A 23,896-nucleotide genomic window follows, 5' to 3' on the forward strand; every position below is an offset into this window, starting at 1 on the left:
GAGATGGCCATGGTATTATGGGCAGCTCTGCTGGATTGTGAAAGTGGATGCATTTTTTCCCACCGTATTTCAATTGAAAGCTTCGTTGTTTCACAGTTCTCTGTGGCTCCCCTTTCATTTGATTATCACTTGTGGGATTCCCTGAATGCCTCAGGGACCACAAGGGGCCAAGTTGAGAACCGCTGGTCTAGAGACATTCGTAAAAATTCTACGTTGCTTGAATATCCGAACTTGATACCTTATTCCAAAATCCCCCCCCCCCGCAAAGTCACGAATCAGGGTAGCGGGCCTGGTGACCGCACATTTCCAATGTGCATCGGACAATACCATTACATTTGCCTTCCGTTGCGTACTCCCAGAGATACGAGCGTTCGAATAATTTCGTAACGCAACTTTCTTGGGAATGCTTCCAGTATCGTCAGATTATTCAAAAGTAGTATTCACGTCAAAGAAAAAGAACAGCAGAAGTTAGGGTGCGAACATGTTGTAAGCTCGTTTCCGATTCTGCGAATCCCCGCCGTTACAAATTTGCAAAATCGGAAATCAGCGTACACTATGTACGTACCCTCAGGGTGGATTCACATCTACAAACACTCACCGTGTCGTGCCAGACACAGCAATCATTCTTTAACATAAAACCAATGAACGTATTCATATCAATAGTATCGTGGCTGCGCAGGCGCAGAAAAAAAGAAAAGAAAATCTAAAGTTAAGAGAATCTATTTACTACCCCCACGGTGAAAGTGAGAAAGCATGTACAGACGCACCTTTAGAGCAACTTGAGAATTGAATGGTTCCCCCGATTTATCTAATTGAATTGTAATTGCAATCCTCTAACAGTCAACAAATCACAAAATCGTTTGAATGGTCCTTCCGTGCTCATCAGAACATAGAGGTAACCCTCGTTACAGAGATTACACACAAATATTTCTTAATTATTTCGGTCCAATATATGTTCAGAATTTACGACACGCCGTTAACCAATTTCAGTGCACACGACTAACAAACGGGGGTGGAAAAAAACCCAAACCAATTCAATCATATTAGTAGAAAATCCATCCCGATAATGGACTCGGAAAGATTAACAGCCTCAGAATCTGTATTAACGAGCGGGAAATTCCGGCCTACACTCAATAATCGCGCTCGCTAATTAATATTCGACTGCACACAACCCTACCCCCCCCCCCCAAACACTATTTTTTGAACATGCTAAATAGAGGTATCAAATACACTCCGTTTAAATATTTTTACGAGCGTAATAAAAAGAACCGACTCCATTTTTTTTTCATTTTGCCTGCTCTCGTGTGCAAAAGGAAATAGCTTTACGGCCATCTCTTTATTACCATAAACTTTCTTTCCCGCTATAATTCGCATTCCACTCTCAATGCGCCGCTATACGTAGTACTACTATACGCAGCTGCTGCTCGCGTAAAACGGACACTTTACGTATATACTTATAGGGTTTTTTTTTTGTTCCTCACGAAGTCAGTCGGTTTTTGTGGAGCATATTCTGATGTTATCCTCCCCCCCCCCCCAAAGCTTTCACCCTCTTTTATGGACATATATATGCACGAACACATTATTACATGCTTGATATCAGAGTGTTAAGAAGAGTTGCCCCGTCCCCTCCTGCCATAAGTGCTCGAAGATTAAGAGGAACGTTATGGCAGCGCTTTCGTCACAAAATGCTCTTGAGGGTGGAATGGTGACGATTACAGCCATTTTCGAAAATCGTACTTCATATGCATACTGTATGTAACTACTCTTGAGCGTTTTCCTTGCCGAAATGAGGTCAAAGGTTGAGGTCATCAGTTTATCAAGACGTTTCTTGCTCTTCATTTTCTCACGTATCTACACTTGCAAGATGAAAAATTTGATTAAAGTTGGGATTACACTATAAAAGTTTGGTAAAATATCTTTTACAAAAGTTGAAAAATGCAGCCAATAAGCGCATCAGTTACATTCGCTCGGACGTAACCGATACGCTTATTGGTTGAATTTTTCATGTTTTGTAAAAAAAGGTATTTTTTATCAAATTTTTGTAGTGTAATCCCGGTCTAAGTTATACTACAGCGAAATCAGAGGTCATTCCTATTCCCTTTGAGTGAATTCTAGAAGCAACTGGAATCAGCATGGATCCCACAAGTATGTGGATTTGTGAATCTTCAAAAAATCTAGAAAAAAATGCAAAAATGTTAACTTTTCGCAATTACTCGTTATTTGCCAGTCACATAAGTTTAGCCGATTCATCCTGTACAAATAGGAGTTGCGTCAAAAAATTATCAATCCGAATGAATTAGCAGTAAGAACCGCTACATATGTCGTCACCCTTGTGGCAGAAGCATGGAACGTGAAAATTTTCACTTTTTGGGTTTATCAGATAGATAGCAAAAAAAAAAATAAGGGATCCAACCAAGTTTTGTCAGGCACACGAATGTTTAACTCCCATTGAAACGAATTTTGCAAAGCATTTTAGGGAAACGACACTCAGAGTAACATGGGTCGAGTATACATTCAAACGTCACTTCCATGTTTTAGAAATTTGTGCATTGATGCTTTTGGCACGAGGGAGGGGGGGGGGTGTGTGTGTGTGAAAGAGACGATATGAAATCAGCAACATATTCGCGGAGAATTCCAAGCTTTTTTAGCGACGTTTCTTTAAGAAATGAAGGATGAATGCTTCAGAAAATATGTCTAAAATATGTACGAGCATTTCTCATTTTTTATGCCGAGACGTATTGTAGTCGAAAGAATAACAGAAGTAGGTGGGGATTTGCTTGATCTGTTGGAAGTGATATCCTCAAATGTACAGTGTTTTTCAATAGCACTCAACAAAATTTCGGGTGTTCAAGACGTGACTCACACAAATGACTATTTCTTCGGGTTAATGTGAACATCACTGAAAATTATTCGGAAATTTTTTCTATTCACGGAACCACAACGCGGAAGATATTTCCAACGTCGTGGCAAAATGCATCAAATAATGCACAAAGAAAAAATATCAACTTACGAACAAACTCGTAGCAGTGAGAACCGAGCTGCTTCCTTTGAAACCGAGCACTCATACTGCCGAATAAATTGTCCTGGAAGTGTGCACGTGTACCTAAAAGACTAATTAAGGTGTTTATAGTTACCTGTGGGAATTTTTAGTGCTGCCACCTACTTTTCAAACTATGAGTAAAGTGTAATGATTGAAATATTTGTATCGTAGGCCTAATGCTCTCTGTGACGAGACTTTACAACGGAGAGATTGGCTAGCATTCAGATATAAAACCTGCTACTATACTGCAAAGGAAAGTCCTAACATGTACTTTAGCATTCACCCGCATGTTATTCGATTGTCCGTTTAACAGTCGCTCCGTGAATACGTAGTGTTCACTGGTGTTGAAACCATCGACATTTCAATACACAGAAAAGCACAAAAAAAAAGGAAAAAGACCTTCACGAACGCCCTTTATATAAAAGAAACGGATTAAAAGAGGTGGGGGGAAGAAAAAAAAGGAATCAGTCGTCAGCAATCTCTAAGCACACATTCAACCTGGTACAAGAATTTGCATTGCCATTTACCCACTAACCAACCTCGTCTTCCAACTCTTTTGGTTGAATAAAAAGACCAAAAGAAAACCTTAGAGCAAAAAAGATATGCTAATGGGCTTTGATATAGTAGTACTATTATAAAAAGTGCTTTCAGTCAAAGGTTAGAGTATTGAGAAAGAAGAGGACATACACGGTCATTTTAATACAACGCTAACATTTATTTGTATGTAAGTCTCTTTTCACTGAACTTGTATATAACTTCTCCTCCTCGACTGGGAACCATTAACAGGGCGTGAGCGGAATCATTAGCGTACTAGGCACACACACGAGATTAGAGAAGAGAGAGAACCTTCATTTTATTATATATTTTTCTTTTTCTTTAGAGTTATTAGCACAGCGTGTAAGTCTTTTCGTTCTCAGATTCTTTTTTGAAAAACAGATGCAAAGAGCATTTTTACACGTAATTTTTTTTTTTTTTTTGTGGATGCGAGAACAGGTTTTTTTATGCTGGCAATAACTGCTTATCATTATGAAAACTCTTCAAACGGCAATGCGATTTAAAAAAAAAAATGAAAAACCATATCTAAACGATGAATTAGCTTTTATATAAAATTGAATACTTTAAAACGTGACACGAAATTATTTTTATCCGAGCGCGGAACATTTTTAATTTGCAAAAACAAAAATTCCAGGCACTTTCATTTAAAAATGAGGAAGATTCAAAACCCGCTGTAGAGACTCTAATCACTTTTTGTCGAGAGAAATGCATTGTTCTGGAATAGTTTTTGGCAAAATGTACCCATCGGAAAACTGTCGTTTCAACCTGGAGAAGATTGTTGTCTGGATTTGTATTGCGATCGTGTATAAATGAATGCATAGATGGAGAGTAATCTTATATATACAGTTTGAAATCTTACTGTATGGAATGTGTGGGTCCGATTGCGATTTTTAATAATGTTCTACGCGACGTGTGACCCATCACATCACCAGCGTTCAACTCAACATGAAGCTCGAAAGCAATACTGAATGAGACATCCTATGCAGCAAATTCACACAACAATGCTCAACTTGACATCCCATCTAGTCGAACAATGCTCTTTTCCACATGCAGCCAAGAATGCTGAATGAGACAACCTGTCCAGCTCGCCAAGAATGGTTAATGAGCCACCCTGTCCAGCTCAACGATACTCAACGTGACATTTTATCCAGAGTTCGGAAAATTGAAGTGTCAGCCAAATTTCTTAGGAGCCGAGCATTGTTTTTGCTCAAGAAAAATGGCCCCAAGTAATATTTCTCGACTTTTCCGCAGCTTAATGCCCCGTATCCTTATTAAAAAAGACGCACTGTCATAAAATCAGAAAATTTTGTCCAATTCTTGAACTTCAATTGGATGTAAAAAAAATTTCAGGCACCAATACCGATTTTCTAGTCACTATGGCAATCTAGAACCTGGTAAAACCCTGATCTTATCTAGCCCAACAATGAACTTTCTGAGATTTCGCTATTCTAAAATGCTTTATCCAGCTATATAGCAACGCTCAATGTGACATCCTATCTGGCTCAATGTGACATCCTATCTGGCTCAATGTGACATCCTATCTGGCTCAACAATTGTCTTTCCAACACCCAGCTCTTCCACCCGACAATCCAGCTTGTCGGTTCAACAACCCAAACTTGATTCGCAAGGGCTTCCTGGATGAGTCGCACAAATCCACTCACGAGTCCTGTTCCACATGCACTTATTGCGTCACTGGTTTTACTAATTTCAAAAACAAACAGTCCCATGGGCTGCGAAGCTGATATTGTTGTTGATTTTGGGTCACAGCTGAAAAAAGGTTAAGAAACCCCTAAGAGATTTTTAAAAAAAAAACACAGCGGGACATCGACACCGAGGGGAAAAACACATTCCTTTGGATAACTCAAAACTGATTATACTGGTAAAACCAACTGAAAGCTAATGTAGGTGGCTCGCCAAAGCTAATCACGAGACAAGTAGATGACGTGATGGATATCACAAGAGGAAAAGCAATTTTCTCAAGACCATAGCTTTTACAGACGTTGGCGGAGGGGGGAAATAAAAATGAAGGGAGATCACGATGCGTCACTGACAAAATAAAAACGACTCGCACCAGACTCCGATCGATAGTTATGAGATTCGATAATAAAAAAAAAGAGACCCCAACCCCGTATCAGCAACAGAGATATGAGTCACATAGAACCAGACAAGACAAAACACGATGATACCGCTTATCATGGTAATACACAACTATTTCCCCATAAAAATAAGAGAGCAAAACAGAAGTATTCTCAAAGCCAAACTCTTCGCTTCGTTATCTCGGATTTATATATATATATCCCATTATTTCAAAAGAATCTATCACTCATGGTCAATATCCACCAAGTTGAAGCCAATGATCCAAATCGATAGGGTAAAACAAGGGGTGGTCAATCTTCACGGGACTGCAGGTAACTTCACTGGTGTGAAAACTCGTCGCGAGCCACTCGATTGAGTGATCTTAAAACCGCGCCGCTAGTTACGATCTGTCCGTGAGTGATCTGTAATTGAGCTGCAGTTCACTCAAATGATCTGCAATGTGTCGCAGTTCAAATATGTAAATGTACCACAGCTCACTCAAAAATGATCTACAAATGTGACGCAGTTCAATCAAATGATCTGTAATTGAGCCGCAGTTCACACAAATGAACTGTAAATGTACTGCAGTTCACTTAAAAATGATCTGCAAATTTGCCGCAGTTCACTCAAATAATATTCAAATGTGCCGCAGTTCACTCAAATGATCTATAATTGTGCTGCGGGACACTTGAGTGATTTGTAAATGTCCCGCTTATGTGTCATAGACCTCTATTGCCGATTACTCAAGTCATCTGTAATTGTGGTGGGCGCCTTAAATGCTTTGGAACTGTACCGCGGGCCAGTCAAGTGATCTGAAACTGTGCCGCAGGTCACTCATATGATTTATAAATATGTCAGGTATCATTCGGGTGATCTGAAAGTGTGCCTCTTAATGTATCTCATCTTCACAAAATTAGGCTTGGGGTCGCGAACTGCATCAGGACTTTAAAGGTCATATTTGGCTAGCGGGCCATAGGTTGACCATATTTGGGGTTAAATAACCTGAGAAAATATCTGCATACACATATACACTTGCCTCGCGCACTCAAAACACGAGAGAAGTGCAAAAAAAAAAAAAAATCAAGAGCTCGAAAGGTAGAAAAAACAAATTTAAATAAACATTTTCTCCATCCCCTAATGCACAACTGACTTACTATATAAAACAGTGGAGTAGCTGAGAATCTCCCCCCCCCACCCCTCTTGCAATGGAAAATTTTTTCTTTTATTATTACTACACGCACATGCAGATCTCGAATAGAACAGAACGGCTACCGGAAAGAGGAAAGGAGGAAGCTCGGGCGTGTGTGTGGTTGTATGTCAGAGCAGAGGAACTTGGCAAAGAGCCAATTCCTAGGAGTGCAGGTAATTTCTGCTGGAGCAGTGGAGTAATGCACAGGAAGTCGAGCGAGGGGACGAAGAGAATGAACGGGGCAGTGGCGGGGCGTATAGTAGTATATACGCCACTATACTACAGTGAGTGCGGGGGGGGGGCTGGGAAAGCGGCTCCTGTTGTTGGACTCCCGGACGATCGACCCCGCCATTCTCTCTATCTCTCTACCGCGCAAACTGCCGGATCGAAGGCGTGTGCTTCCGCCATTCCTCACGGAAGTCCACGTTGTTCTTCTTACTCCCACATATTCGAGAGGGGGGGGAGGAGGGAGACTACTGTATTTAAAGCTTACGGATTCAGTCTCTCCCCCAGCTTCCTCTACAGACCCATTAAAGTGGAAAAATTGTCATCGAAGTAGTTGTTTCAACTTACTCTTCATAATAATGAGCTTTTTTTCCTCCGGGAAACGAATTGAAAATAGCCTCGTGCACATTTTTGTCGAGACCTGAGAAAGCTCTGAATAGAGTATAATAAGACTATTTTAGAATCGCGCAATCGTTATTGCAATAACAATACAAAAGCGAAATGAAAATAACGCATGCATTAATTGTGTGTGTTGTTTTATTTAATCAAGATCTTAATATATAATATTGATTTTGCACCTGTGATGTTCAAGAAAGGGGGGGGGGAGGTACATGAGATTTTTCGGAACTGAGCTAAGATTTGAGTACAGTCAGAACCCCGTTATAACGAACTTCACGGGAAAGAAAATTTTGGTTTTTATCGACAATACGGGCAATTTGCTACCGTTTTAATCAAACAGAAGTAACTGAGTTGTCCCACAAGTGTGTACTTGACTCTGCATGAGCATCCAGTGTTGTGTGTGAAGTCATGGCTGCCATATACAGTCGGCTCCAATCAATCGGATAAACGGATACCCCGCCTAAACGGATAAGCTCCTTCGGCACCGAAATTTCTCCCACATAGACAATGTTGAAGTTCCCCGCTTAATATGATAATTTCAACAATTTTTCTCCGCTTAATCGAATATTACTCTTCATCTCTCACATTAACTGTTAATACACATCAACCATAATATACACATAATGTTATTGAATGAACCATTTCGAATAATGGAAAATATGTTACCAAGTTAGATAAATACATACATACAGAGTAGGTACTGGCCTCCAAGTTAAATTTAATTATTTTATTTTTGTTCTCTCTGTTGAGACAGTAGAGGGCGCTAACTTTCCGAATGAAGAGTAAAAATCTTATACATTGTGATCATTGTAACTAAATATAATTTATATTTCATTTTTGATGTCTGATTTATTCGAGAAGCTTTATTGACATCGATCCGTCCTCAGTTTTCAATATACAAACTATGCTAATGTTGTAAAACGGTAATTGAATTGTTCCCAGCATAATAGGATGTCTTGTGCTGCGATCGTTGATATCCGATTAAGCGGGGCCGACTGTATGTTTCAAAGCATGAGTGAAATGAAATGATTATTTGCACTGTTTGTCTGTGAAGATATGTATTTGGGGGGAGGGGGGGGGAATGCCTCGCAATGGAACCTCGAAATTGGAAAAATTAGAGAAAACACCAAATTTAGTCGATCACCACTATACTATCGGGGGGAGAACCTGGGTTCTCGAGATGAGAATGTGCATAATGATGTTACACAGTGGCACCCGGTATCGATTGTAATAGCGAGCGACCATGGCATAGCCCAAACAGGTCCTCGATTGTTTCGGTGTTTTACCAATAGGGGACCTCCTTTGGCGAGTGCTGATCGAAAAACAATGGCATATAGCATTTTTGGAAGAGCTATTGTTGAGTATCTGTTTGCAGGAAGAGCTCTTTATAGACCAAAACATTATCTACAGAGCAGTGGGAATGTCTTCGTTGCACAGAATTTTGTCAGAAATGTCTTTGCTACATGCTGCATCGTTGAAAAATAAATTTTTGAATCAATTTAAGAAATTTCCTAGGTGATCAAGTGTTTGAAGTGCATACTTTTATTATGCAAGGGCAATTATTATTTGGTCGTAAAAGAGGGGTGACCGTTAAGCGGGATTTCACTGGATACCAACCTAAAATCTTTGAGCAACCTTCGCCAAATTTCGCATATACACATACTCTTCGAAACTTTGTCAGGCCTCACCAATGACCAAAAAAAATCAACGCTAAAGTTTCTTGCAACAAAAGTTTTGTAATTTCAGCAATGACTTTTCACAAGGCACGAATGTGAGCCGATCTCCCATTTGAAAAAGTCTCTCCGCAGAGAGCAGGCAGGCCTACAACACGATACTCACAAAACATGAAAATTCAAGCATTTCCATCCTTACTTCAGAAAATGGAAGCCAGATGGCAGCATGAACACGAAACAAGCGCAACTCAACAACATGAATACGTTAGGGCCAAGCACACACTCAGAACACGCATTCCGGCATGTGCCGATTCGTTAGAAATTCCGAAAAGGAATGTGTACGAACTACATGTTCGGTTAAGTAGTAGTAGTAGCAGCAATGACTTTTGGTTACAATGGTTGCAAAAAGAATGAATACTATTTTCACACAATGCAGAAATTTCTATATTGGTCTGTTAGAGATCCGCAATGTTTCGAGTAAGAGGGAAAACTGTCTATAAATCTAGGGCTTCACAAAAAAAATTTGGAGGCAGAAAAATATATTTCATAAGAGTAAGAACTTTATAGGCTTCTCCGGGACTTGACCTATCAACACTATATTTCAAAAAAAAAAAGTCTGCGTCATTTTTGTAGTTTCGACATTTTCTTGAATTTCTAGAAAAAATATTGAGCAAATCGTTCTGAAATATCGATCACGAGAACCCTAAGCTTTTTTGTACTAACAATTTCAGTGAAAATTCAGAGGAATGACAAAAAAATAAAATAGGGGGTTTTGATCAACCCTGTACGGGAAAAAAAAACTGCAAATGGAATGTAACTTTCCCAAAATATTGTAATAACTTTGTGAAATTCTTGTGTACATTTTCGTGAGAATAGCACGTATATTCATGCGGAGTTTTCAACCAATTTTTATGAAATTCACAGAAAATCTGGCACTATACATGAGAAACACATAGAATGAATAGTTGAATACATATGGAAATTCCTTATTCAATGAAGTAAAATTTACTAAAAGTACTCATGTGCGCAATTAATATCTTTATAATTTGATTGCCATATAAATAATGCAAACTAATATGAAAATTCAATGAGATAATCTCATCAGGGTTGATCAAAAACCTTTTTTCTCTTATTTTTTCGTCAGTCCCTCTAAACGCACTCTTGATTAAATTTTCACTGGAAATAGAGAGTACAATCATAGGGTTCACGTGACCGAAATTTCAAAGCGATTTGTGCCCAATATTTTCCCAGAAATTCGAGAAAACGTCTAAACTCCAAAAAAGGATACAGATTTTTGCAATATAGTGTATATTTCGGTGGACATGGTTACGAAAATTCCGAAAAATTTGCGTTGGCTTTATTATTCAATTCAGCAATGGCGATAGAAACTTATAGATACCAATGCTATTATAATCATACAATTCTCTCCGCCAAAATTTATTCATGAAAGTTCGCCAGAATTGGTCTAATTAGGCTACCAGGAGAACATGAAATTTCAACGACGGGACGACGTTGCACATTTTCGAATCCTCCCATGTGGAAGCGAATACGATTATTGAAGCATTTACAATGCTCTATTTCACCTTAAAAAAAAGTTTAAACCACACAATTGAATTAGATTTTTTTTTCGCTTGGAGAAAGCCAATTTAGTATTCCTTAATCTGAATACAATTCGCACGCATCTATGCATTCGAGGATAAAGAACGTGGGGGCGGAAGAGACATGATTATACAATAAAAAAAAACGAATACACGAAATTCCAGTGACGTCATCCGACCGGAAAGGGCGTAATGACATTAAGAAAACAAAGCGGGACTGACAAAACTTCCGGTAGCGATTATTCAAAGCAGGACACGACTTCTTTTACTGCCGACCAAACAATAAAAGAGGAAGTGTCACCGCGTATTATTAGTAATTCACGGGCACTTTTTTTTTTTTTTTTTTACAAAATGCCACCATCCGTTGTCCGTAATTTGCAAATGGAGGAGTAGAAATTGCCCAATTTTTCTCCCCAACTGTTCGTGGAATAAACAACCAGTTCCGGTGTGCCATAATGGCCTAATACATTTGATGTGCAATATTTTCGCCCTACTCGTGTTTTCTATATGTTTATTAAAGGGGCCGGGGCAAAAGTCGATCAAGAAGTTTTTATAGCGGAATGTGGATGTCACGTGCACGTTACATTAGCATGAAATTACGTGTTCTGAAACAAGAGCACTGACCATACAGTATCTATACCATACATGGTCAACCCATGACCCTTGGGCGAAATATGGCCTTCGGAGTTATTTAATGTGGTCCGCGATGTGACGAACCTAATTTTGTAAAAAAATGAAATAAGTATCACATTTTCAGATCACTTAAGTGACCCACGGTGCAGGTCCACATCATTTTAGTGGGTAGCGGTGCATTCCCAGACTACTTGAGTGACTCGTACCATATTTATAGATCACTTGAGTGACCTGGGGCACACTTTGGCCCGCTACACATTCCCAGATCACTTAAGAGACCCGCGGTTGACTCGAACCTTCTACAAGACCTTGCCTCCTCCTTACTCCCACAATCCAAGAGTTTTTTTTTTTTTGACAGCGACAACTAGCAAAGCAATGACATCTTTGCCTTCAGCTTCACGGACGTTACCTCTAAGTGGTACACATACGTACTTCAGTATCAGCGTTTCCCAGCCCTGTTTCACGATCACCCCTCCTCGTAATATGCCGCTCGGAAAAAGAAATGAACACCCACGGAAATAATCCCTGACCATTACATTTTTTACCTAAGAAATGAAGAGAGATATAACGACTCACTTGTTCCTTCACCGACTGCAGGATTGTAGTTTTGTCGACGGACGTTGTGTAATTATTGTTGTTATTGTTCGGCAGCAAGGAGGCACGATCCTGATCCGCCCCTTGTCCTGATGGCATCCTTTGTCCTGGAACGAACGACGATCCCTTTTCAGATCATCGTCGCCGACGTCTCCCTACAATGCACGGGCGGATGCCGTCCTGGAATCATCTGACGGGCAATAGAAATATCCTACAGATAGAGCAAAAAAAATGAATATATAACGCAAACAAGAGCACTTGTCATTTATTATCAATAGATGACCAATAATAACGATTCTTGCTCAACATATGATAAACGTATACGTATTTTTCTATGCTTAGGCGAGCACCTCTCCCCCATGATTTCATCAATCACGGAACTGCAAAGCATTAAATTGCTTTGAATTACAAAAAGAATGAAAATTAATGACCATTTCCCCCCTAGACACTCGAATTGCTTCATTACCTATTTTCTTTTTATTATTTCAAAACTGTCGCCATGTGACCGACATGCGGACCACGTGTGCATGCGTTGACCAATTCCTGTAAAACGACGGAATTCAAACGACTCGTGACGACATCATTAAATTTCGGCTGAAAAGCTGAACGAAAACCACCGGCGTGAAACTGAATGAGTGACGACCGTAAACATCGGCTCGTGTGTGACAAACCTTAAAAATTGACTTTCTATGTATTGAAATTTCAGAAATTGGTTGATTGATATTCTGCAGAAGGTATCCCACAAATTCGTAAATAGTTTGAAAATTCATAAGAATTGAAGAAATTGGTATATTTAAATGAGGTTTGAGAGAAGTTATTTTAACGATGGGGACAATTTTTTTTTTGGAAAAAATAAGAAATTTAGTTCAAACTTTTTTCCATAGAGACCGTTGCACGAAAGCAAACCATAGAACTTTTCTTCAATCCCTTATGTGTCCGAAACTTTCGTAAAACTTCAGTCGAAAATTGGTGGCTGATGTAAAAAAAAAAAACTACCAACAGGGTTTTGAACACCAAGGAAAACCTTTTGCGAGCGCCAGCAACAGGAAAATCCGGAGATGAACTGTGAATTGTACGCTCTGCATTTTATGGGATCCTGATTTGCATATTTTTAGTGATTTGCTTTCTTGCAGCGACATCTATCGATAAAAAGTTTGAACTGATTTTTTTCGGTAAAAAAAACACCTTTGGGTCATTCAAGTATTACGTCAGCATCGAGGGGGGAGGGGGTTTCGGATTTGCTGACTTTTGATGAAAAGGGAGATTGGGGGGGGGGTGGTTTGAAGGTTGCTTACGTCACCAACACCCCTTTTTGAAGATATGAAATATTCTAAGCTGCTGACGAAATTTTGCCTACAGGGGGAGGAGGGGTCAGTGTTTTGCTGACAAGGGGGAGGAAGTACAAAATGGCTGAATCTGCTTACGTAATACTTGAATGGCCCCTTTTCGTGAGAATAACTTTATCGTAAACCGCATTCAAGCACAGTATACCAGTTTCTTCCAAAACTTTTATGAATTTTAACTATTCATCAATTTATGGGCCACCCTATACTTTAGAAGCCTTATTAGATTAAAAATAATGAAACTGTGAATAATGTGCATTCAGCACGAAATTAAAAAAAAAAAATCAAGGAGAGAAATATATTTTCTGGATATTATGCCGAGGTGAATTCGGAAAGAAAAGTCATCTTGTCTCCGCCGGGACTCGATCCTAGGGCCTCTTGCATGCCGGGCAAACATGCTACCATCTACACCACTGGAGACACGACCTTACCTTCCGTATTTCACGTACTTTGGCGTGAGGGGTTAAAGAAGAGGCATTAATAGCCTCTCTTAACTTCAGGAAATGCCCCCCCCCCAGGTGGGGACGGTTTACAAATAGACGACTTTTTCTCAGCTCAAGATATCAAGGAAACATATTTTCTGAATATTATGCTAGGGTCAGCTTGCTTACCCGGTATGAAAGAGGGCCTGGGTTCGGGTCCCGGCAGAGACAAGACAAGATGACTTTTCTTTCCGAGTTCACATTATAATATCAAGAAAATATCAGTTTCTTTAATATCTTGGGTTGAGAAAACGCCGTATCTCTCTCTAAAAAAATTTATTCGCCAGAAAAATTTCTCAGTAGCCAAGCTATTTTTCACCAGAGAAAAATTTTCATTTTCGACTTTTCCGGTACTTAGTGACCCAGTTCCAGAGTCGGTAGACGCACAGAAATAAATTTAAATTTGCCCCCCCCCCCCAAGACCGCAATTCCGTGACGACCACACACAGAAAATTTTGTTTGCCAATACCACTTCTTTAGTCAACACCATTATTCCCGTTACAATGACCCATGGCGAGAAATGCAGTGGCTTAAAATGTATTTCTCGACAAAAAAAAAAATTCAACGTGAATATTTCATAGCCATATTCATTACATACCGCAATTTGGAAGTCACGCAAATTACTTTCATCTCTGATTCTAGTAAAGATTATGAATCAAAGCAACCTTCGTTGGAAAAAAACCGGACATTTTTAACAAAAGTCGGGAAGGGGCAAAATTACGGGGCATCTCAATAATCATGTCAAAGCGTCAATCATGAAATAAATCTTTTTCCTCAGTATTGGGTTTCAATAGAACAACAAACATGGCCTTAATGTGTTGAGCTCTATATATAATGCTCTACGGATTTCTTAGGAAAACCCCATAAAAATGAAAACAAACACGGCGGAAAAATTTGATGTCATATCCGAGGTCGTAGAGTTTTCATTGACGTTGTAACCTCTTCACACCCGAGTCAAAATTGACTATTACAATAAGCACAACAAAAAATTGTCAAAAATTCCCTTTAAAAAGACGAAATTTTTTTAATTTATTAAGTAGGGTCGATATCTTTTACTAGGACCGTTTGAGTTAAGTAGCCTACAAGTGTGTACCTCGGGTCTTAACTGGAAAAAATAACCATTTAAAACCATTAAAAATGGGGCATGTGTACCTCTGGAGCGAAGAGGATATGCAAGGTTCATTAACTTTTTTTCTCTACAGGAATCAGCTCGCACCGGAAATTGACGTTATAGCCAAAGTGTCGTTACAACCGAAGTCGTCATAACAGAGTTATGTTTTTGAGGGGGGAGAAAAATCCTTCAGGTTCTGTCGCAACATGCGCAACACAAACTAAATATATTCAAAACAAAAACTAGTAAAAATTTGCAGCGGAGAAAAGAGAAAGGACAGCAAATCTCCTTCAAGACTGTTTAGCATCATTAGAAATTTTTCCCCCGAGGATCTTTTAACATATTCCAACAAGTAACGAGCCATGGATGATATAAAACTCGGGTACATAATGAGCTTAAGCCAAGACAAATCGCCAAAAACTCTTTTCTCTCCTCCCAACATAATACCTCACTCATCTTTACACTTAAGGAAGGGGAGAGAAAGGAATAAATTTCTCAGCAAAAATATTCCCGGAAGCATTGCTTACAAGAGTACGGCCCAAAAGAACGGAGAAATATTACACAACATGGGATAGAGCAACTCTCCTCTCACACACACGGTAGCGAGAGAAGAATGATACCGAGATATACCGAATTTTTGAGGTAATGGGGTTATTTTTCACGTAAGAACCCACACACACCCAGGCGATTTCAACACACCAGCGAGTTGATAAATAAAGGCCGCAGAGCCTTGTTTCCTCCTTTCCTCTCTTACGCTTTTCTCGGATACTCCGGTGGGAAATTTATTGCTGCATGGCAGGGGGATCCGAGAGAGAATTCATAGATGGCTACTCCATATGCAATACAGATCGAAAAATGAGTTCCAGGACGGCGACGACATTGGATCTACGGATTCATATCGAATCGGCAGGGAGAGCAGAAATTCGATACTATGTATAACTAATGGCCGTGAAAAATTATTAACGGAATATCATTTGGATGAAATTGGAGCTGGAAATAAAGTTGGTCCGGGGAAAAGGGGATAGTTCATTCAAGATAAATAATGTTGTACAACACGTATAATTAAGGGGTTGATCAAATGGAAAGCTCACGAGACCTTTACGCATATCGTCATCTTTTAGTTGTAGATTTTTAGATATTATTTTAGATTTCTGTTTGCCCCAGAACTCTACCGCCAAAATCTGAGAAGTGGCGTTCTGACAAAATCCCAACAACAACAACACAACGGAATCTAGAGTCGCAAAGAATTTAATTAGTGCATGCTAACATACAATTTAAACCAAGGATGCGCAACGTTTAGGAGAGTACGGACCAATTCATTGATTTGAAAATGCGTCGAGGGCCACTCGAGTGATCTATAAATGCACCTCGGGTCATTTGAGAGATGTGGAACTGCACCACAGGCCGCTTAGGTGATGTTCAACTGTGTCGTGGGTCACCAAAGTGATCCCTGAATATGCCGTGGGTGAATTGAGTGATCTTCAAATGAGCTGCGGGGTCACTTAAATCATGTTAAACTGCACCGCAGGTTACTTAAGTAATCTGTAAATGTGCTACTTGATTCATTTGTACAAAACTAAGTTTGAGGTCGGTGGCCATATAAGATGACTCCGAGGGTTACATATGATCTCCGTGGGCCATTGGTTGAGCATGTATGGTTGCAGCCAAAGGGAGGGGGCAAAAAAGGTTTTCAAAAGTAACGCTGGGAATGGAAGGGGGTAAAATATTCCCCCCCCTATACACATACTGTACCGTTAGAAAGACGGACGATTTATTTCCTCCGTAATTGTCTGACTGGAAGGAATATTTCTTTTTCCCCCCTTCACACGAAAAAATTTTTGTCTGCCTGTATCTTATATTCCTATCTTGGGACAGAGTGGAAGCCATGTTCTGGTGTGGTGGTGTCTGCCAGTATGATATGAACCAGGTTTCCATATTTTGGCGAATTATGAAGTGGGCCGTTACACGTATCCCTCGAATAAGTGGATTGGGACAGGGATATGACAAAAATTGTGTCTTGTAGTAATACTATCGCCCCTCACCCCTTCTAAGGAAAGAATTCTAGGACACCCTGTACCGCATATATCGATTTTTTTCCCGCCTTTAATTTCGACACCAGCCAAATTTAATAGACGCAAATTCAAACTAAAATAATTTTTTTCAAAATTAGCACGATGCTCATAAATTTGCACTGATATTCGTCCGAACTGGATATTCGGCAAAATGGCCAAATATTCGTCCCATCCCTAATTTACGTGAGCTGCAACTTCACTTCTAAGGCAGGATGCGAAGCGATAAAACCTCGACACCAATCCGAGTTGAGCTGCAGGTTGCCCGGCTTGTAATGTCCGTCCAGTGTTGGATGCCCCTAATATCCAAGATGGAATCACTTCTCGAACACAAAACACGTAAACACTCGACATCGTGAAAACGTTAAAGATTCGCATACAACAATTTGTGACAAACATCGGATCCGTTAAAAATTCCTCCAGATGAATGTTTAATAGTGAATGCAAAACCCAAGATTTTTGCAAAAAATATCATATCGCACCTAATATAACATTTATGAAGTGGATCCAGCACTAGATTTCAAATTAGTATGTTTTCGGCATTATTTATTGCAGATAAATTGCTTTCGGTTTTTGTCGGCCAAATTTCATTAACATGCAACGGTCTCGGGGCGATACACATTGGCCGTAGATAGCATCTACCCACCCAAGATGATTTCTATGGCGTTGGTTCTGTTCTCGCCAATCTCGGCTGATCATTCCAATTTTCATGATGCTGCCTATCTGTATCCATGTATCTTTCTTAATCGAAATCTCGCGTAATCCCTCCACCACCCGCTTATAATCACGAGTGAGTGCTGAAGCCGAGAAGAAATATCGTTCCGAAACGAACCTCTCTATCGCCGAAGTTCAAAATCCATTTAATTAGCTCCGACTCTACGGAGTATGAGCAAATAGTACGGGGGGAAAAATATATATTCATTCGTAAGCGATTACGTGTTTGCCTTGAGCTTCCCCTCAGATCATTTGTTTGGGCTTCTATCGAAATACGGTGTTCGGATGGAGGATAGAACACGTGCGTACACAGAATGGAACCCCAAGGAAAGGTAGGGAGAGAGGGGGGGGGAAGAGCTGTCTTTTTACTTAATAACAAATGCTCCTTATTAAGGAGGGATTTAAAATCAGACTTTTTAAGCGTGAACGGAAGGGTGTTTTTTTTTTTTAATATCCTGATGGGGGAGATTGGGGATCGTTTGAACACTTATTCACCCTACGAGTAACATGCACAGCAGGTTGGAATTTTAAACGGCATAGGAGAGTTTTCTTTAAATTCTATAACAATTCACTCGCAGAGTTAGGTTGCGCACATAGTGGAGCGACCAAGAGGTACGGGAACGTATAATAGAGATTAGCAACGAAAACAGTTGTGTCGTTTTGTTCTACACCGCAAATGCTTGAGCAGCGAGACAGAAGAGAGAAAGAGGCAGCTTTACGAGGTGGGCGACTTGGAACAAACAGGTTTGTTTTTGCCTCGATATGCTTATTGGCCCCCCGTTTTCTCCCTTTCCTTCTCTCTCTTTAAGTAAAGAAGAGCTTCTGTTGAAGGATCATCATCACACCAGGGTTTAAACTAGATAAAAAATTCATTTAGCGAAAATGGAGAATAAAGCTTTAGCAAAATGTTAAAATGCTAATGATTGATGGATGTATTTCAACTCGTTTCCTACCTCTTGTACGCATTTTTCCGAAAGTGTCTATTTCTTTCATATTTTAAGATTTTATTTCGCATTTTTCACAAAATGACTGACCGTAGCTTCAGTCCCGCTCCACACACTTAAATTTCAGAAAATTCCAGTCACTTCTCTATCTTTCCTCCTCCTGATTGTGCGGACACATCTCTCCTCCACCCCATGCGATTTTTTTTCCTTCCTGGTCGCAATTCTCGTACCGTAGTCCCAGTATGTGAGCTGCTTTACTTTGCACATGTGTGAGCCTCATAAACATTCTTTTGAGAATTTCTAACGAATTGGAGCATGCCGGAATTGGTTGAATGTGATTGTATTAAAGGACTTGAAAAATCAAACACATAAAACTTAGTCACCAAGCAACTCTTCTTCCTCGGAAAAAAAGCTCAGTGACTTTTTTTGTCCTTTACTGAAACTTGGTAAGCCATTTTCGTATCAGTACAGACATGTTAACAGGAATTTCGAAAATTTCGTGTTGTCCTTTGATACCAATTGAGTGATCACAAGTAGATAATTTTACGGGGGGGGGGGGGGGGAATTCTTGTTTCTTAGTCCCATGGCGAGCAGGTGCCTGAGATTGGTCAAGTCCATATGTGTCCCTAACGTATTTATGATGTTAAGAGTTGTGCACGTTCCGTGTCCGAAAAGTGTCATATCTGTCTTGCCTATTGGAAATGGTAGTAACGAATACCTGAATTTTCGTGTTGGATTTATTAAATTTTATCTATTGCAAAATTTACAAAATTACTCTTGAAAATTGCAGTATCGGATCTTATGTAGTTCCCCCTCCCTTATGGACGTAAAGCCCCAGGCCAGGCCCGGAAGGGCGTCCATACGTTAAGACTGCCCTGAATCCAGAAAAGCTTCCTGGGCCCACCCGGACAGCTCTTCTCTCTAAAATTTTTCGCCCCACCATATTTAAGTAAAGAGCTTAATTTTTACACATCAGAATTTTTTTTCACTCTGTGGCCTCCTTAAGGAATTGCTACTGCTCCCATCCCACAAGCTTTTAATCCGTGCCTCCAAAATATCCTAAGACCACGGGGGGGGGCACGACTTCCTGGTTGACAACCACTGCGATACACGACACAACGCGGGAGACAAGAGGACTTTCATGAACATTTAAATGTCAAAACAAGGGGATTTCTATAAGAAAAATGGCTTCCCACGAAGTCACGTTCACGCGGAAATTTGTGAATTTCGCATCTGCTCGGAACTAAATTATCATAAATTTCAAATTCAAACTCGACCTCTTACGCCACTGCCTTTTCTTTCATATAGAGGGAATCTGCAAGCTCCGTAAACGTTTTCCATAAACCAAAACAAATTGAAATAAATTTAAAAACTGTTTTAAAAACTAAAAAATCCATTTTCTTTCCAGGAAAAATTCACTCTCTCTCTCTCTCTCTCTCGCCCCCCCTCCTCCCAAAGCCGTTCTTTGCCACCGCCAACCCCCCCAAAAACCATCAGAGCGACTTAATCGATGGAGGAGGAAACCAACGATAACGGATAATCGATGTATCTTTTTATCGGTCCTTTCTCTCTCTTTCGAAGCAAAAGTGGATGAAAATTTTTGGGACTGGAGGGAAGATGCCGCAGCCGCCAACCCTTTCCTCTCGGAGAGGAAAACCCATTAATGAGCCGTACATTATCCTAGGACGGACATTACGGGACGAGGCCCGGAAGCCCTCTTTTCTTTACTGCCTCCAAGGAAGGCCCCGTGCCATCCGCATGAAAATGTCTTCTTCCCTATCCGAGAACGTTATAGCAACCAGGACACAATTCTGATGTCCCCGGAAGTTCCAGGAGGGACGGAATAACGTTTTGATCGATATTCTGGATCTAGAAAGGGAGATAAAAGCTTTTCGGTTCCGAAGGAAAATGCTTTCAAGCCGCTTTCTCCCCCGCCCCCCCCCACACACACACACGGGCAGGAAATTTCCATAAGGCCCTCATTGGAGACCATTTTAAAATAGGAACGAGACACGAAATCACCAAAAGATGTCGCACTGAAATTCCTACGTGAGCAATAATTAGGCCACTAAGAAAAAGTGAAGATAGAAATTCTTCATTTTTGACGTTAGTAAGTCTGATTTCCGAACTTTTATTATGAAGCCCCGGGGTAGGAAACCCAAGGCCATAAAAATGTATGAATGTCGTCACGCTAATGTTCAGTGGAATATTGGAAGCAAGTGAACGTCCGGTACGTCACATAGCCCAGTGTCGCGCGCATGACTCGAACAAAATTAAGTGGATTTGTAAAATACTTCCTATGCCCAGTGTTTCTCGACCGCCAGACCACAGCCCCTGCCATCAGTCAAACCGGGTTGTGAGTGATCGCAGTTTCATTTGTCCCATTGGTTTCCCCCATCAGCCGCGTGTGTGACCAGTCCTTTCGCTTACAAAAAAAAAAGGAATTTACAGGGCTTCCAAACCCTTCCTTAAGCCAGTGTCCTAGACAGGAGTTAATGACCCGTACTCCCCACAAGCTCTGCATAGAGATGCACTTTAAGCTTGGAGTCCGTGATTAAAAACATATACAGTCGGACCCTCTTAATCGGGTAACAGATAAATGTGTACCTCACTTAAACGCATAAAATACTTTGTTTTTACGGGAGAAATTTTTCTTCTAATGTTAAAATTCCCAGCTTGAAATAGATAATTTCAACTTCTTCCAGCTTGATAGACTAGTGTGAGTCACACAACTGTTAACACACATCAATCGCTATATATGTAGTATTTTTATTGGATAAAACATTTATAAAAATGTTATCATTTGAGTTGTGAAACACCTAGAGTTAGGATTTGTAATGTGTGTCCAAGCTGTCTTTAGTTCATTTAATTTAATCAATACGGTTTTCAAACAGGAAAAATCACTGAAATAGCAATCGCAAAAGTGAATGAACACCTAAACCAGAGCTTTACCAAAAATAATTATTCAATATCAGTTTTTATAGACTTGAAAAGCGCTTTTGATAATGTAGATCTGTCATTACATAAGATGGAGAGAACTGGAATCCGTGGTGAACTATTGCGGTGGTTCGAGATAACCTGTTATGGACGAATGTAGGCAGTCCATATGGAAAATGAAATAAGTAATTATCTTGAAATAAAAAAAAGGAATACATCAGGGAACACAGTAGTAGGCCCCACTTTTCTAATTTATATAAATGAATTATGCCTTCTATTAAAATTGCATGGTGGAATAGTATCTTTCGCGGATGACACTATATTATGTGTTGAAGATAGAAATATTTCTCATTTGATAACTAAAGTTGAAGATGACCTTAGATTAACTAACACATGGCTAGCAAAAATTAAATTACTTCCAAACGTAAGAAAACAAAATTCATTTTGCCTCAAAATTACAGATGTAAAACCAGAAACTCCAAATATCAGTAAGATTGCACGTTTGTAAATACCCCTCCCAAATCTGTTCTTGTAGTCACATAGAAAGAGTAAGAGAATATACCTATTTAGGTGTAGTTATACAATACGATCTCTACAATGTTTTGACCAATTTTTTTAGCCATTCTAACAATGTCTGTAATACGATAAGAAAACAATTTACAGCTTTATATAGATTAAGAAACAAACAAGTCCGGAGCTCCTTAAAACAGTTTTTCATGCTTGGATCCAATCAACAGTAACTTACGCTATTACAGTGTGGGGAAGTGCCTACCACGATAACATCAAGAACTTGACATCTATATAATGGTATAAAAACGTAACATTTAATAATCCAAATCCACTAAAAATCAGAAATTTTAATACCTAAGGCAAAATTTCCCATGTTATTAGACGCCTTCAGAAGAAGTGACGAAAACAAGTGACCAAGTTAAAATCAGATTTAAAATGATTGAGCAAAATATTTTCAAAAAAATTGTCGCGATTTTTCATAATCCTCTTCAAAATATCGTTATAGAGGGATTTAGCGTAGCAAAAGATATCGTTGTATCGAGGAGTTTACCATTGGACTCTAGGCAATTCCAAACAGCCGCTGTGGTGGTCGAGTGGTCATAGTGACGGAATCGCATCGCCAGGATCCGGGTTCAAGACCCACCGGCGCCACAGTGGTGGTCGGCTGAAGTTGGTTTTCTGTGGTTTCCAAATTCAAGGCGCGTATGCGAGCCGATCTCCCCGTTAAAAAGTCTCGCCACAGACAGCAACAGACCTACAACGTAACAAATATTCAATCATTACACTTCACTCACAATTTGAAGTATAGATGGCAGCACTGAAATATCAAGCACAACACTAGCTATACACTCAAAACTGTTAGGTGCATTCACTTTCTTCCAGACTCTGCCACGAAGCTGGGCTGGAAGAGATCTCAGCAACGGGATAAGTCCGGTGGCAGAGCCCCTGGTGTTCATTCATTCAGGCAATTCCAAACAAGATTTGAAAAGATTGAGTATCGTTGTAGCGAAGTTTCACAGTAACATTTTCGGTCTGCGAGATAGCTCGCACTTGCCGACCGCAATCTCATGTACTTATCCGAGTTGTGGGCATTGATACTTTTTTCAAGAACACCTGCCGTAGGTTGTGCCCCTCTGAAATAGACGAATTCATTTACACATATGCCTCCTACCCGCAATGTCTTCTATTAAACAAGAACTCAATCCCCGCACCCATCAAACACCGAAGCAACGTCTTCAGAACAGACTGACACCGCTGTCAATACTTGGAAGCTACCAGGATCCAGCCTATCTTCTTCAACACACCACTGTCAACGCAATTATCTCCTTGACGAAGTCTCAATAATCCAATTCCCCCCGACGAAATTCACGGAAAGGTGACTTCAATTTATATACTTCCACCTTCAAACTTTGACGTGGAAAAACCTCGAACATTGAATGATGGAAGCTCCTAAACTAGAACTATGCCGGAAAGAATCAGAGAGAGAGGGCGTACACACAAACACACACTAAATCGTACATATTCCAACGTTGGAATACCTAGTTTATCGCAAGTTCAATACAACCGGGGTGAAGAACACTGGATTTCCTCCCGTCCCATGATGCATGCAATGATCGATCGTGCATGTTTCGTCCATGTTGATGATCTTGCCTTCTATCCCGAGAGGAAGGTGGTTTCGATCGAGGAAGACGAACTGATGGTGTCGTCAATCATGTCCCGATGAAACTGCTGAACTGACTAGGTACCCAGCCCTCGCACAAAACCCTATATTCTCTCATGCCTTCTAAGCGTGTATACGGTATTA

At 40.1% G+C, this 23,896-nt stretch overlaps 1 protein-coding gene across 3 annotated transcripts in view; it reads right to left on the reverse strand.

The window, feature by feature from the left end:
• The window catches only part of p120ctn (adherens junction protein p120), a 189,557-nt gene that overhangs the window by 97,695 nt on the left and 67,966 nt on the right, over window positions 1–23,896 (reverse strand). For all 3 annotated transcript variants that reach the window (XM_089250130.1, XM_089250129.1, XM_089250131.1), the window contains exon 2: window positions 11,965–12,193. In XM_089250130.1, the coding sequence (XP_089106256.1) occupies window positions 11,965–12,081 (117 nt within the window). In that variant the 5' untranslated portion in view covers window positions 12,082–12,193. The remainder of the gene's footprint in view (window positions 1–11,964; window positions 12,194–23,896) is intronic.

This window comes from Pholcus phalangioides, unplaced genomic scaffold (assembly GCF_987345545.1).
Source record: "Pholcus phalangioides strain wild (caught in Gottingen) unplaced genomic scaffold, Ppha-v1.0 ptg000022l_1, whole genome shotgun sequence".
Taxonomy (NCBI): domain Eukaryota; kingdom Metazoa; phylum Arthropoda; class Arachnida; order Araneae; family Pholcidae; genus Pholcus; species Pholcus phalangioides.